The 16250-nt window shown below is 50.2% G+C and overlaps 1 protein-coding gene across 2 annotated transcripts in view; it reads left to right on the top strand.

Annotated features, from left to right (window-relative positions):
* The first annotated feature begins 3464 nt into the window (after window positions 1–3464).
* HK1 (hexokinase 1) overlaps window positions 3465–16250 on the top strand; it is a 73227-nt gene continuing 60441 nt past the window's right edge. The window contains exon 1 of one of the 2 annotated variants that reach the window (XM_066242040.1): window positions 3465–3673. In XM_066242040.1, the coding sequence (XP_066098137.1) occupies window positions 3611–3673 (63 nt within the window). In that variant the 5' untranslated portion in view covers window positions 3465–3610. Of the gene's footprint in view, window positions 3674–14246; window positions 14482–16250 lie in introns of those variants that run through there. The other variant, XM_066242041.1, reaches the window with a different exon arrangement.

Here is a 16250-nt window from a genome sequence, read left to right on the forward strand (position 1 = left end):
CAGTAGGTCAGTCCTAGAGATATTTCTTAGGAAATACTGATAGACTTTGGGGCCTGGCTGCACTTGAGGGGTGGGGAGGAGTGAGTCACCTTGAGTAGTTTCTCAAAGGATAGGGAAGAGAAAGCATAGGAAGCCTCTCTGCCTGCAAACAGAACATGTCATTGGGAGGGCCAGTTTCATCCTGATTCAACTCAGAGTCTCAGTTGTAATGGGGGCCCCATGGTGGTGCTAGCAGGGGGCTGGGTTAAGGGGTGGATGTGCTCCAGAGTGCTGACTGGGCTCATTCCATCTTGAGTGCCAGGCGCCCTGCACTAACTACGTCTGAGAACACAGTGTCTACATAAGAACGTCCAAACCTGTAGAAAATTCTTTTTTAAAAAAATATTAAGTGAGAGGCAGGGAGGCAGTAGACTCCTGCATGCTCCCCCACTGGGATAGACCCGGCAGGCCCCTACTGTCAATGCTATGCCCATCTGTGGCCATTGCTCCATTGCTCAGCAATAGAGCTATTTTAGTGCCTGAGGCGAGGCCATGGAGCCATCCTCAGTGCCCAGGGTTAATTGTTGGAACCAGTCTAGCTTTGGCTGTGGGAGAGGAAGAAAGAAAGAGAGAGAGAGAGAGAGAGAGAGAGAGAGAGAGAGAGAGAAGGGGAAAGGGAGGGATGGAGAAGCAGATGGTTGCTTCTCCTGTGTGTCCTGCCTGGGAATTGAACCCAGGACATCCACACACCGGGCCGGCACTCTACCACTGAGCCAACTGGCCAGGTTGAAACGGGCCGGTACTCTACCACTGAGCCAACTGGCCAGGTTGAAAATTCTTATGTGTTTATTTTTTTTATGTTTATTTTTTTTGTATTTTTCTGAAGTTAGAAACGGGGAGGCAGTCAGACAGACTCCCGCATGCGTTTGACCGGGATCCACCTGGCACACCCACCAGGGGGCGATGCTCTGCCCATCTGGGGTGTTGCTCTGTTGTAACCAGAGCCATTCTAGCGCCTGAGGCAGAGGCCACAGAGCCAGCCTCAGCAGCTGGGCCAACTTTGCTCCAATGGAGCCTTGGCTGCAGGAGGGGAAGAGAGAGACAGAGAGGAAGGAGAGGGGAAGGGGTGGAGAAGCAGATGGGTGCTTCTCCTGTGTGCCCTGGCTGGGAATCGAATCCGGGACTCCTGCACACCAGGCTGATGCTCTACCACTGAGCCAACCGGCCAGGGCCTTATGTGTTTATTTGAGCCAAACGGACCTCATATGCTGGGAGCAAGATCTAAAATGCTCCCTGAGAAAGCAGTTTGGAGCTATTATGCATTTAAAATTAAGGAGGGGACTGGAGAAAGCAAGGTGGTGGTTGAGCAGTGGGTTACTTTCCATTGAGCCCCTTGTTTTCATCCATAAGAGCAATTAGCAAAGCACAGATCTCGAGCCTCAGGGAGCTTTCAGTTTTGTGAGTCTGGCAGAATCACATTTGCAGGACTCAGATGGCACCAAATTGTTCTCCTTCACCTAATTTTGCTTTCTGGACATGTAGGTAGTGTAAGTTTGATGGATGCCAGAGAACCACTCTGTTTCTGGCTTACAATGATACTAATAATGGGGTAAATCTAGGTTTTGTGGAGCTTAAAGCTTAAATAGTTTCAGGGAGCCTCTTTAAAAATAACTCAAAATTATAAAACTGCTAGGCCGTCTCAGGGCATAAAATGGGGGTGAGGAATGCAAGTGAGAAGCTCTTAAATTTAAACCTCATCAGTTCCCCAATCTTGTGATAACATCTACCATTTAATAAGTGTTTTTTTTATAAAGAGGTTATTTAATTTGTGGTATTCTACAAATATGAAGGGGGGTGAGCATTATTAGTATCTCTATCTTATGGATGAGCATGCAGGCTCAAAGAAGTGACACAGGATGTCACAGTCATAAAGCCAGGGGGCCCTGGACTGAGGGATCTGGCCTCAAGGGCCTCATCTGAGGTCCCTTTCAGTTTGTGATGGCAGCAGTCAGGCCCCTGAGGTTCCCGAGCAGGGCTGTCCTGGACCGAAGCCATCTCCCCTGATTGCCACATTACTTTCCTAGGCTTGGCCAGGGGTCCTCAGGATCCAAGACTCAGGTACAGGTAGGGGGTGTCATCTAGCCACCTCTAGCCATCTCAGGGCACTACCACAGGATGCAGCCTTGGTGCCAGGATCTTGGCCTATTTAGGCAGAGAGCTACATACAACTGGGAGGACTGCAAACCCAAGGGTGAGCACTGCTCTGAAAACAGACCCAAGGTCTAATCCTGGATCTACAACTTCCGGTTTGTATAGTCACATGAGATTCATGGCCTTCCTAAGCCTCACATTTCGAATCTGTTGAATTGAGCTCAGTATGTGTCATCTCCTAAGTCAGCAAAGCTCCTGGTGGTGTCCCTCACACAGAAACAATTCAAGAATCTGAAGAGTGCTATCAGTCCTAGTATTAGAACAAACCCTTGATTCCGAATCTCCCCTCCCTCACTTGAAGCTGACTGGATTTCCAGGGTTGCCTCCCAGCTTGGCTAAATTCCTCTGGGGAAGCTAGAAAGGTGGCAGCTAAACTGTTTCCCTGACTCCAGGGGTTCTGGGTGCCCAAGAGGAAGAGGAGGCCTGAAGGATGGGCAGAGGCCGGGACTTGCGGCCCATGTCCCGCCCAGCAGGCGTGTACCCCCGGGGTAGAACCGGTGACTCGGCGAGGGCGTGTGGGAGTCGCTCTAGGTTCAGCAGTACAAATCCACCAGCCAGAGATTAGGCCGGGCCGCCTGAAGCGCCGCAGCCGGGGCGGGCGGGATGGGACCGCGTGGCAGCCGGGGCGGGCGGGATGGGACCGCGTGACACACTGCGCGAGGAGACCCCAGGCAGGGCTCCGCGCTCGGCTCCTTGGGCCCGTGAGAGGCGGCGGGCGCCGGGACGGAGCGCGAGGACGGCGCAGCCTCCGGCTCTCGCTTCCGCGGCCACAGGCCCTGCTCACTTTCCACGGCTATGTTTGCCAGCCCAGCCCCCTCCCGGCGTCTCCCCGAACACGGAACTCGCGGAGGCGAGCCCTAATTTCGAGGAAGGGGACCGCCCCCTGGGCTGCGCCGTCTCGCAGCAGGCCCTTTTCGCCCGCTCATCCCGGCAGAGCCGGGCAGAGCCTTCCTCACGTCCCGCGCTTCGCGGCGCCCCACCCGGCCACAGTGCCGCCACGCGCGACGGTGCGTGCCCGAGAGAGCCCCCGCCCCTGCGCCGGCTCCCTACGTGGGGGACGTGCGAGGGAGATGCTGGGCCCGAGGGGATTTCTCAGCGTCGCCCGCCCCTTTTCCGGTGCGGGAGGGAGTGGCCGCTGCGCCCCCGGCCCGGCCCGGACGCCGCCGCCTGGCTCTGCAGAGGCGCGCAGCAGCCAATGGGCACCGAGGAGGTGGGACGGCTGGCGGCTGTCAACCTCTCGGGGACGGGAGCGCGGAGACTGGGAGCGCGCAGGCCACCGCCGCGCCCCGGGCCGTGGGGGCGGAGCCGCGGGAGTTGGAGGAGGAGCCGCCGAGCAGCAGCCCGAGTACCACTGCTCGCCTAGGCTGCGGAGGATCGACGCTGGCCCCACGCCTGCCGCCTCGCGCCCCCAACCGCCAGCATGATCGCCGCTCAGCTCCTGGCCTATTACTTCACCGAGCTGAAAGATGACCAAGTCAAAAAGGTGAGCCCCGCCCGCGCCGCCGCCCAGCGCTCGGGCCTCTGCGTTGCATTCTGGCATCCGCTTTCCGCCGCAGCCTCCATCCTCCCGCCCCCGGCCTTTCCCAGGCCAGCATTGGTTGGACGGTGGGGAAAGGCTTCACCCTTTGATTCTCTCAAGGATTGTCACCGTGTGTGTGCGTGTGTGGGCGCGCCCGTGTGTTCGTTGGGGGGGGGGGGGGAAGACCCCTGAGACTGGGCTGCTTGCTGCAGTGTCCTTGAAACGGATTGTGCATGTCCGACGGGGCCCCGGGCTGTGCGGGGAGGTGGCCTGTTTGGAAGGGTCTGAGAACTGTGGGCGGAGGAGTGATTACACATGCTGGGGAGGTGAGCGCGCAGCAGGCTAGGTGCTGGCTGGAGGCCAGGCACCCCATATTTGGGGTTCCCGGCGAAGGGCCTCGGGTGCCCCGGAGAAACTCACCCCGGCTTTCCCAGCTTTTGCGGGTGCTCCTTAATCTGAGAACTTAGTGACTTGCTAGGCTTCCCGGAACGCGGAGGGACTCGGAAGCCACCGGAAACTTTGCTCATAGGCCTCAGGACTGGAAAGGCATGTCTGAATGGAATTTTTTATTCCTCTACGTGACCGCTCTCTTAAAGTTATAATTTCCAGCCAGTTCAGGGAGCTCACATAAGAGACTAGTCTTTTGAGTTGGATGGAGGCTTTGACACATGCTGTGACTTGTGGGCACTTACTCGTGGATGCATCACCCAGGTGTTGTTGCTCTCTTTGACATCTAACATAAAATACTGTCTGCTGGCAGGTCTTAAAGATGTATCTCTTCCTTATACCAGCTTTGCCACCATGTTTTTAAGAAACAGCCTAGGCTGTAGGGAAAGGCCCATTTTATCAGGCTTAGCACAGCCTCGGGACCCACCCACACCCTGAATGGGTGACATTATTGTTGGGGAAAGCTGGGATGGACGAGCAAGTCAGCCTCACTTTAGATTTCAAACAAGGAAGTGCTACCCTACAGGTGAGAGGCAGGAGCAACAGGTCTGGATTATTTGTTCTACAAACCACAGATGTTCAATCTCTTCCTATCCTCCTAATAAAACCTCTTCCTCTAGCACAATAGGAAACAGGCCTGATGAGGGTGACCTCATCAAGGTCACACAGTGAGTTAGAGGCAGAGCCAGGGTGTGACCCAGGTCTCCTCCTCTCCACTGGAAACTTGACCAGCCTCCCCTTGGAAATCAGCTAAAGGGGAAATGCTGAGACAAAGGTCTTGGGGATGCTGCTTGGATCTTGGGCCCAGTGCTGAGTGGGGTAGTTAGGAGACAGGATTGGGAATCTGCCACAGCCCCTCATGGCTATAAGTGCCAATGACTCTGGAGAAGTCAAACCATGGCACTCATGCTTACCTTGTGGAGCACCCTGGGGCTTTCTTCTGGCCCCTGATCCCAGGGAGCTGTGCATGCCAATATGTGTATTTCATGAGTTTTCTTCAGTGGTGTTGTGTCAGTGATGTTCTTCCTTTTTCACAGTGGGAATTTAAGGCCTGGATGAGTTCACTGCTCTCTCCCTGCACATGGTATCCTATGTAGATCAAGACAGCAGACCCGGGGTGGGTTCTCAGGTGATATTGTAGGCCAGCAGCATCCACAGCCACCACCACCTGTGTAGTCCCCAGGGCTGAATTGGGTTGAGGTTTGGACTGCACTCAGTGGGACATACAGCGTCTAGTGTTGTCCCAGAACCCTCCATTCCCCACAGTGTCTTGACTTACATTCTATCCTGAGGTTCCCCCTCTGAGACTGGGATTGTGACATTCCCTCCCTGCTCTCCTCTGGCCTCAGAACTTTGCCGGAAGAGGATCTTGAGGCCAAAGCTCCACCAGATAATATTATTGGTCAAGGAGATTTTTTTTTGTTTTTTAAGAGAGTGAGAATAGGCAGGAAGGGAGAGAGAAGAGAAACATCATCTCATAGTTGTGGCACTTTAGTTATTCATTGATTGCTTCCTCATATGTGCCTTGACTAGGGGACTCCAGCTGAACCAGTGACCCCTTGCTCAATCTGGCAACCTTTGGCTCAAGCCAGCAATCCTGGGCTTCAAACCAGCGATCATGGGGTCATGTCTATGATCCCAAGCTCAAAGCCGACAACCTCGGGGTTTTGAACCTGGGTCCTCAGCGTCCCAGGTCGACGCTCTATCCACTATACCACTGCCTGGTCAGGCAGTCAAAGAGAGTCTTAAAAACAACATGACCTTCTTGCACTAATGACTTCTTATGCTGCTTCCTACAGCGGGAGTGTGGATTCCTGCCCGGGGATCAAACACTGACCTGCATTCTGGGGCCGTGTGGCACTGCCATCCATGGAGTGGTTCCCAGGAAGCTGCCTGAGCCTCCTAAGCACATAGCAGGCGCTTGTTCCGATGGCCCAGCTCACCCCACTCCCATTTGTGCACATGCTGGGGGACTGCATCTGCTTTCTTGGGACTCAGGACTTACTGGAGACCAACCCTTCCTACCCACCAGTGACTGTGGGAAAAGCTGGGTGGGGGTGCAAGACTCCACACCCTGTTCTTCCTGTGGGAGCTGGGCCCTACCTATGACCTGACAGGGACCTAGTGAGAACAGTCCCCCCAAAACCTGCCAGTGTAGGCAGCCATGATGATTCAGCCTTCAGCCTAGGCAGCCTCCGGGGCTCCAGAGGCAGCTCTGGCATTCCCTGCTAACCCTTATCCATCTTCTTTCCCTCTGGCCTAGGGCTGGGAGGAGGGAAGATGGGAATGATGCCAGGGAAGGTTTTATGGGATTGCTCAGGACACAAAAGCGATGATGAAAAGGTGATTTTGTCTGTCCCCATTGCCTGTAAGGCATGTTAGTAATTCCACTTCATAAATACATTCTGGGTTGAAACAGGCCAAGTGCCTGGCTTGTCGGCGTGGAGCTCCATTTTCCAGACTGTGTCTGCTTAATATTGATTAATGAAATCCTGTGAAATGGGGGTGCTGGCATTAGACTGAACTAAGCACACATAACTATTTCCCCTTCACTCTTCTAGTGCTTTTAGGAGGAAAAAGAGGCATATGTGTGCGTGTGAAAGATTGCATTCATCAGAATCCCAGACAGCTACTAATTCTGCCCCTAGAGCCTGTGCCATTTGACTTCCTAGTAACTTTTAACTTGCCTCTCATCTCACCAGCTTCTTCCACACAGTTTAGCCTGCAAGGAGGGTGGAGTATGCATAGTCCTCTGTTTGTGTAGGAAAGGAAGATGAGTCCAGCAAGGTCAGAAACTTGGCGTCTAAAGAAAGACTAGACTTTATTTTCTCCAGGGTTGTCAGAATGGTGAGTAAATGCCAATGGGTTTTCTCTGGGTGGGATGCCCCCGACCCTAAGTAACCCCATTTTCAGATGTGATTAGTCCCAAAGGCCAGAACCCAGGAGTCTTCAGAGTGCTTGGGAATATGCTTAGTAGTTAAAGGGCTAACCAGGGTCTGTTTCCTCAGACCCATGTGTCCCAGCTGCAAAAGCAAGCATTAAAAAATGCCCCTTATTGCTCACGGGTGAGAGAGGTGAGTGTTAGAAAATTATGAACGATGTCTCATGTACCTTTGGTGTGGCATTATACAGATATTCAGGAAGAGCCTCTCACTCCTCAGTGAATATTCATTTCATAATCCCTATCCTCTCTACCTTGGATGTTCCTAGTTCTCCCCCAAGAGAAGCCCCAGCACTTCATTTGGTTTGATAATTTGGGACTGTCGTGAAGGAATAAAGTGGGAAAGTGGGTCGGTACGAGGGACTTTCACATCTGGTCATGCTGTGCTGTCCTCCCACGCTCCTGCTGTTTGCTGGGGAAGGCATGGGCAGCTTTCTCCCAAAAGGACTGATTTGGCACTAGTACCGTCTCCATGTGTGACTGCAGTCAGGGATTCCTTCCTGATAGATTTATCCCCTGGAGTTAGCTCTGAGCATGCCTGAGGAGGCCCTGGGAGATGCTGGGGGAGAGGCAGCCCTATACTTCCGCGCCCAGGAAGTAGTTTTGGCTGGACTGCTGGCACCTGCTTATTGATTTGAAACGTTTACAATTGAATCAGATCATGAGAATTCAATTGTTTCTTCAGAAAGTGCTTACGTCCTTTATTATGTGCAGAGAGTACTGTGCTAGGCTGGGGGGACAGCTATGAACCTGGTAGAAATGGTCACTGTTCTCATGAAGTATCAATAGTTATTTGCTGTCTTATGATAAATACAAAGCATTCAATGCCAGAGAGGGACAGTGGTCAGATATTGGTTAGGAAGTTACTAGCTTGAATTGCTTAAAACTGGGCTCTAGATGTACAAAAGAAAATAAACTTTGTAAGGGAGAGTCAAATGGATATGTACTAAAATGTAGTTTTTCTTTCTCTCTTTTTAATGGTTTGAGACACTTCATGGGTGTCTTATCAGACACCAATTATGTGTGTGTGTGTGTGTGTGTGTGTGTGTGTGTGTATGTGAGGACCTGAAGCATTGCCCGTGTGCATCCCAGGGCGGCCCCCTCCCCTTCGTGGCGCCTGCCCTGGTCATCCTGCTATCTCCCTTGTGTGATGCAGACAGAAGGCAGAGATTGTAGTCCCCATTTAGAAACAGGGACTGAAGTTCCAGAGGAAATAAGTGACTTTCTCAAAGTCTTAAGAAAACCTGGAATAGGATCCAGAGGGCTATTCTTGCTCCCTCTGGTTTTTCCTCTGGAAAAACCCACCTTTGTTGTTTTTAATGATTTGTCTTAGAATATGTATTAATATGTATACACCTGAGTTAATTTTTTATCATGAAATAATTGAGGTGCGTAAAAATATTGAAGTTAACAAACACAATTAATTACATTACAGGCACAACTGAAGCCCCTTCTTCTTCTTTCTTCTTTTCTTTCTTCTCCTTCTCCATCTTTTTAAATTTTTTGTTTATTGATTTTAGTGAGAGAGGGAGAGAGAAACATTGATCTTTTCCTGTATGTGCCCTGACCAGGGATTGAACCCCCATTTGCATATTGGGATGATGCTCTAACCAACCTAGAGATCAGGCCAAGGCTGAAGGCCCTCTATGCCCATCTTCAGTCTCATTTCCTTTCTCTGTCCAGAGGTGACCTCTGTCCTGAATTTGGTGTTTATCATTTCCATGCATGATTTTATACTTTCATTATATATCATGTATCTATAAGCAGTGTATAGTGTTACTTTATATGATTTCTTCTGTAAAAGATGCTATATTGTATGTATCCTTCGGCATCTTGCTTTTGTTAGCTCAATAGTCTATATTTGGAATTTTTCCATGTTTTTTCATATAGCTCTATTCCATTGATTTAAGCTGCTCTATGCTCTTATGTTGTGTGAATATACCACAGTTAGTATATCTGTTCTTCTAATGGGCTTTTGGGTTTTTAATTTTTCAAGTTACAGTCTCATGCACATCTTCAGTACACATGCAAGTTTCTCTGGGTTTTGTATCCAGGGTTGGAATTACTAGGTGGAAGAGTGTGTGAATCTTCTCATTTTCAAGATTTTATCAACTTGCTGTTCACTGTGGTCACGCTCCCATTAATACTTTGTGCAGGCTCCTATTGTTCTACACCAACCCTTGGTACAGTAACACTTTTAAAGAAGTTTGATAATTTTTTAAAGACTCTGCTTCTTTTTAGTTATTTCCTTTCCCATCATAGCATTCAAGCTTAGCTTAAAATGAGCCATTTCTTATCAAGCAGAGCCCTCCTTGCAAAGTATTCCTGAATGAAGTTGACAGCACTCATTGTGAGCAGCGCCAGCCCATTGACTGCTGCTGCTGCGGAAATGTTTGCACTGTCCCGAGGAGGGAGGGGATACAGAAAGGCTTATGAGGACTCTCTGTGGCCCTGTGTGACCTGGCATGAATCTGTTAAACTTTTCTGGGAATTAAAACACACAGGTATGCTTTTGCCCACACACCCTCTCTCTTCCTGGGTGGATCCAACCCGGGCAGGGCTGGATGGCTTATCAGTCCCTTACGCGTGCTCAGGGCTGTTAGACAAAACTCAGGCCCACAGCCCAGCCTCTGCCATCCAGAGAGGAGAGGGTGGTTGTGCCCCTGCAGCAGGGGAGGCTGAAATGTAAAGTTGGCAAATCAGTCCTTTGTAAACAGAAGCCAAGGGGAGAGGTCCACTTCTACATGAGGCAGAAAATGTCAGATCACGTTCATCTGATTCCAGGCTGGATTCCAGGCCCGTAGTCCCTGGGACCTGGAAGGTACCTCAGGGGGAAGGGCTCACGGAATGCTGCCTAGGGGGTCTGTTTCTTTCCTCTCGTAGGCCTTATTTAATCACTAGTAGTAATAACACTCAACGAAACTAACATGTAATGCCTGTCACGTTTACTGCCAGGTTCATGCTAAAGGCATCACATCCCCACAACGCCCCTGTGAGGTGGGTGCTGTTACGACCTCCACTTTTGGATGAGGACTCAGTACACAGAAAAGCCAGCCAGCTTTCAGACCCAAGTTCGATAGCAGAGTCTCCGCTTTTATTTTTTAATTGAGATATAATTTGCGTGCCATAAGATTGACCATTTTTTTTTAAATGTACAATTCAGTGGCTTCTAGTACATTCACAAGAGTATGCAACCATCACCATCATCTAATTCCAGAACAATTTCATCACTCTCAAAATAAACCCCCACCCCTCTCTCCATCCAGCCCTCGACATCTACTAATCTACTTTTTTTTTTAAATGGATTTGCCTTGTCTGGACATTTCTTATAAATGCAATCATACAATACGTGGCTCCTTCCACTAAGTATAATGTTTTCAAGGTTCATCCTTGCTTCATATATCATTACATCATTCTCTTTTATTGCTGAATAATATTTGGCTCTATTAATATACCACATTTTCTTGTGCATTTGTCAGTTAATGGATATTTGTGTTGTTTCCACTTTGGAGCTGTTGTGAATAATGATGCTGTGAACATTTGTGTATACATTTTTTTGGTGTGGACCTGTGCTTTCTTTTTCTTTTTAGATTTATTCATTTTAGAGAGGGGAGAGAGATGGGGGGAGGAGCAGGAAGCATCAACTCCCCTATGTGCCTTGACCGGGCAAGCCTGGGGTTTCGAACCAGCAACCTCAGTGTTCCAGGTTGACATTTTATCCACTGCGCCACCACAGGTCAGGCTGGACCTGTGCTTTCACTTTTCTTGGGTATATGCATAGGAGTGGAATTCTGGGAGAGCCCTGCTTTTATCTACCTTGAGGAAGGCATTGTCTCCATTTAGAAGTGAGGAAACTGAGGCCCCCACGTGGTGAAGTGACTTGTCAATTTGACCACATAGCTTATAAATGATAGTGACAAGAACACTACCAGGTCCCCTGACTGAGAATCCTGTTCTCTCATTTTGCTGTTAGGGAAACAGCTCTAAGAAGAAGAGCTGGGGGGGGGGGCAGAGCTGGGTACAGGACCCTCCAGAGGCCTTGACTCCATGTCTTCTTCCTCCCCAGCCTCCCAACACTAGCACACTGGTTGTGGCTGCCAGTCCCCACCTGCCTAGCACTCCACCACTCAGCTGTGCGGTGTTGACCAGCTCCTTCTACTGGGGAAGGTGGCCCAATAAAGTAATTTACAGTGAAATGTTAGGGATTTTTTTCTAGTTTTCACATTTCTTCTTGTACCCTTTCCATTTGTCTACCTCTGCCATCCTTGTTTGCATTTAAACATTGCATTAAACATTGCCTTCCAGGGAGGGCAGTGCTTAACCTGCAAGTAGACCTCCTAATGCTCTCAGTGGTCCTCACTCCTAGCATCCTCTCCCAGCCTTTGCCTGGACATGCGGTAAGCAGCTGATTTTCTCGTTTGACACATGGGGTTTGCTTTCAGCCTTTATTCAGTCTGATTCATTTCTCTGATGTACCTTGGTGCCTTCTGAGACTCTTCCTGTGGGTGGGGTGAGTGGAATAGGAGAATCAGGCCACTCTTGTAATAATGACACCACCTCATCTTTGCAGAGTTCTGCTCTGTTTACAAAATATTTACTTTATTTAGTTGAGTCTTTGCAGCAAGCTTGGATGTAGGTATTTCTTCCTGCATCCTACATGTTGGGCAGGTGAGCTTCAGGAAGTGTAATTGACATGATCTTGATGGCCAGAAAGCAGTAGGGCTGGGATGGGGACACAGGTCACTCTGACCCTAGTGTGTAGCTCTCACCCTGCATGCAGAACCAGGGCTTCCGACTTCCAAAGCAGTGCATTGTAGTGGTCGCCCAGTAGAGTTCATTCATTACCCACTTCCATAATGATGACATGACTGGACAGAGAGCTGTATTGTCCAGAACAGTAGCCACTGGCCACATGTGGCTATTGAACACTTGAAATGCTGTGACTCTGATTTGAGGTGTGCTATTAAGTATAAAATAGCGCATTAATAATTTTTAAGTCGGGCGCATGTGGGAGTCTGTCTGTCTCTCCCCGTTTCCAGCTTCAGAAAAATACAAAAGAAAAAATAAATAAATAAAAAAAATAATAATTTTAAAAATATTGATTACATGTGGGAATAATATCTTGGATATGTTGGGTTAAATAAATGTTACTAAAATTAATTTCACTTGTTTTTTAAAAAGTGTGGTTACTAGAAAATTAAAAATTGCACATATGGCTTGATTTATATCCCCATTAGACAGTGCTCTGCTAGGCAGTGTATTTTATGGCTCAGAAATTTGGACAGAAGAACTCTGCATTTAAAGCGGTGAGTTCCTGGGTTCCTTGGGCCTCGGTTTGCCCCTCTGAACGACCAGGAGGCTGGAATCCATTACTTCTAAAGGATCCCTCTACCTTGGCAGTGTTGTTCGGTGGGCATCAAGCTCTTGCCTCAGCTCACCTACCTGTCAGATGGGATAAGTGAGTCCTGCCTCACTATCTGCCCACTTATCCAGCTAGAGAATGGATGCAGAAACACTTGCCGAGTGTACGGAACTGGGCATGTGCCGGCTGTTCCGATGGTGGCTCCCCCAGAACACACCTGTGGGAACTTTGAGAGGCAGAGCTGGGGAGTGCAGCTTCTGGAATAACAGAGGGTGGGTGGCGGGGCTCTGAGCGGGGGCAGTGATGCTGGGTACGCTTCTGCCTTGGCCACCATGGGTTTCTGGAAAGCCTGTGTTCTGAGGAATCCAGTATCATGGAGCTCCTGTGCCGTAGGTGTGGGCAAGGGGGCAGTTGTCATTATTGCTGCTTCCTAATGGAAGAACAGAGGTGAAAGTGACTTGCTTAAGGTAAGAGAAGGAGACAGTGTACTAGAGGAGGCCCGAGGTCTTTGGGGTTTTAGACAGTGTGCTCCCATCCTGTAGTATTTGCAACTCATGGCATTAGGGTCTGTTGTCTCATAGTGAAAGCAAAACTGTCTACACTTCCATCTCCCTCCCCTCTCATCTAGAGGTACCTGGGACGTTGGGAACAGTGAGTCTGGAGGCTGGCCTTGGGCCTGCACCGTCAATGCCCAGAATGAAGCCTGTTGTTCTTGCCCTGCCGCATTCCAGGGCTGTTCCGTTCCTCTTGAGGGACCGGTGCCTCCTTTATTTTTAGCTAGTTCAGTGTGACAGTTTAGGTGTTGTTCTGGGCAACAGCTTGATCTCTCTCACCAATCTGGAAACACCTATTAGTGGGTGCCAAGGTCACTAAGAGGACCTTGGGCATGACCTCAAAGCCCCCATGGTCCTCCTGGCCAGGGGAGTTTGGAGTCTTAAGCTGGAGCCGCCCTGGTTGCTGGGTGCTTGGGCCCTCCGCTTGGTTGTGCAGTCACAGGCTCCTCCTGTGAAGTGCAGTCAGTAGTGCCCACCGTGCCACGTGTGCGGATTGGATCAGGGCAGTCGCAGTGCCCAGCATGGGCCTGCTCAGGCTTACTGGTCCATCTGGGTTCCTGGGCCTCCGTTTCGGTGTCACGGGTGGGGATCCTCTTGGTTTGTTGGGAGTAAAAAGAAGTGTTATACAAGCAATCCCTGGTACTTAATGACGAAACAACTAACAGCTCAGAAGCATAAATGAAATGACAGAGAAGGCACCAAGAACTGTGTCTGGACTTGAAAAGGAGACTGGGGTGAGAGGCCCCCTCGCAGTGCTCTAACATGCTGGAGGGGCCCTTTCTGCTTCAGGGATGTTCACCCCCACATCTGTCACTTGGGAGCCTCTACTGTGGAGTTTGTTTTCCCAGACACACTTCCTGTGGTGACTGTCAGGTGTTTGGCGGGCTCTGGGAGGCCCAAGTAGCGGATTGAGAATCCGGGTAGGGCGCTGGGTCCCTGATAGGGCTCTGCCCTCTAGGCCTCGAGATGCAGATGTTGTGAGAGGAAGGGGTGGTTACAGACTGCCTGGAACATTCTGTCCCTTAGGGAGAGGCCGTTGGCCCCACACAGGTCACCACGAGGCCAAAGTGAGGGGCTGGTGCTGGAGAAGGGCTGGGCCATTCAGGGAACAGGAGCCTCCGGCCTTATCTGAGCCCACAAACCCTCTGAGACTCCCAGGCTAGGCGTCATCAGAGGCCTTCCCGCCCAGCCGAGCAGCCGCCCAGCCTAGCCGAGAAGCCACGCTGCAGGCTTTGGTGGGACACAACGGTTCTGGAAGGCATGGCCCCTGCACCCCTGGCACTCAGGGTCTAGCTGGAGGCACAGACCATGCCTTTTCTGCTGCAGTGCCCGGGAAAGATTCTCACTCTGCGACATGTCCACCAGGGCGAATTAATTCCTACGTAGTGACACCAGTGGCTGAGGGGATGCTGAGGAGGGGAGCAGCCGGAGTTGGGTGGGGCAGAGCATGGCATGCCCTTTGGAGGAGGTGAGTTTGGAGACAGGCTTTGGGCGAAAGCTGGCGCGGGGTGTGGAGAGACCAAGCCAGCAGAGTGGACACTGATCTATGGGGAAAGACCCGGGGGGGTAAAGAACCACTGTCAGGGCCGGGGCTGCCTGAGGGAGGGCAGCAGTGAGCTGGGAGAAGCAGGTTCCTGTAGCCACAAAGGCTAAGTGTCTCCCCTGTGGCCACCTCCCTCCCTGTGGCCAGGTGCAGGGTCAGGTCAGAGTAGGACAGGAACTTGGGTTCCTCTGGTTCCCACCTGCCGCTGTGAGGTGGAGCTGGGCAGCCCAAGTAGCCAATGACAGGCAGGAAACGGGTTGGGACCCTGCCGAGGGGCAGGAGGAGGGTTGAGCAGCACACATCACCGCAGAGGGTCTCATTGGACTAGAACCTTTGGACTCTATGGCTTTTGAACTTCCTTCCCAGGCTTGTGTGAAAGGGGAAAGTGAATAGGTCAGACAGCTTGTAGGTGCAGGATGAATGAGGCCCCAGGAACTCAGATTGCAGTGGCGTGCTTTCTGCAGGGAGGCTGTGCTGTTCTGGAGTTAACGGAGCAGTGACATTAGTGCTACCTCTGTCCCCATATCTCCTTGCTCCAGGAGGCCCTCGGCTTCGGTTCTCCCTGAAGCTGAGCGAGAAGAGGGAGGAGCACAGGACCAGGAGTCAGGGAACTTGTGACTGCTCTGGTCCTCTTGCTGTCCAGCGAGTTACCCTGGCAGCCAGAGCCTCTCTGGCCCCTGATTTTTCCTTGAGGTGTTGCAAGTGATGACACCTGCCCCACTTCTCGGGACAGGATAGTTTAAGGACCAGCATGTGAAAGTGCTGTGTGAAGTAGAGAAGCTTTTATTTATCACAGCCATGAACACACTCACCCTGTGGATGAAAGGCCGAGGTGCCTGCTGGATGACCAAGCCAGGTCAAACGCAGGTGTCTCCATTGCCTCTCCGTGCCCCACCGTTGGAGCAGGCAGGGTCCTGAGGAAATCTTAAGTATGGCTGTTACAGGCAGTTCCCAGAGGAAATAGGAAGGTGGAGTTAAGGGTTCAGAAAAGCAAGTGTTTATGATAGGATTCCATTTTTGTAAAATGAGATAAACCAAGCTCTGTGTGTATGAGTGTTTAGGTAGGAAAACCAACCAAGAACATAAAGCTATTAGCAGGGGGAAGAACTCATACTTTTTACTTTCATACATTTATGTGTTGTTTGAATATCTTTTAATAATGTGTTATTACTCTTTTACTATAACTTACTGTTAGTTTTAAAAAATAAAACATTGCAAATATTTCAGAAGAATTTTACCAGAATTTTCATCTGCCCTGGTTGCAGTCAGGCAAATGCTAGTACCTACTGTTAGTGTTCCCTTCTACATAATGGGTCAGTAACATTTGGTAACCAATGCACTTTTCTAGGTTATTTAGGTAGGAGTTAGGTACTCATGCTTATGTTGGTTAGACAGGAGGGAGTGCCTTCCATTTGATCATTTACATGGTAGGTGGGAAATGATATTTTGTTGTTGGTATTCAGAATTTCATGAAGAGGAGCCACAAAGGAATGAGGCAGCAACAGTATTGCAAGTGGAGGACCCCAATCTCTCCAGGATTGAGGTGCCTTAGAGAGATCAGCTATCCAATTTATTAAGCAGAAATATGACATCATGTGTGAGAAACTAACAAGCAGAATACAGTGTACAATTTTATTATTTAGTTTTCCAAAACTGATTAGATTTCTCTTGCCTTTTCTGAGACATAACACTAC

Source organism: Saccopteryx bilineata, chromosome 9, assembly GCF_036850765.1.
Source record: "Saccopteryx bilineata isolate mSacBil1 chromosome 9, mSacBil1_pri_phased_curated, whole genome shotgun sequence".
NCBI classification, from domain to species: Eukaryota; Metazoa; Chordata; class Mammalia; order Chiroptera; family Emballonuridae; genus Saccopteryx; species Saccopteryx bilineata.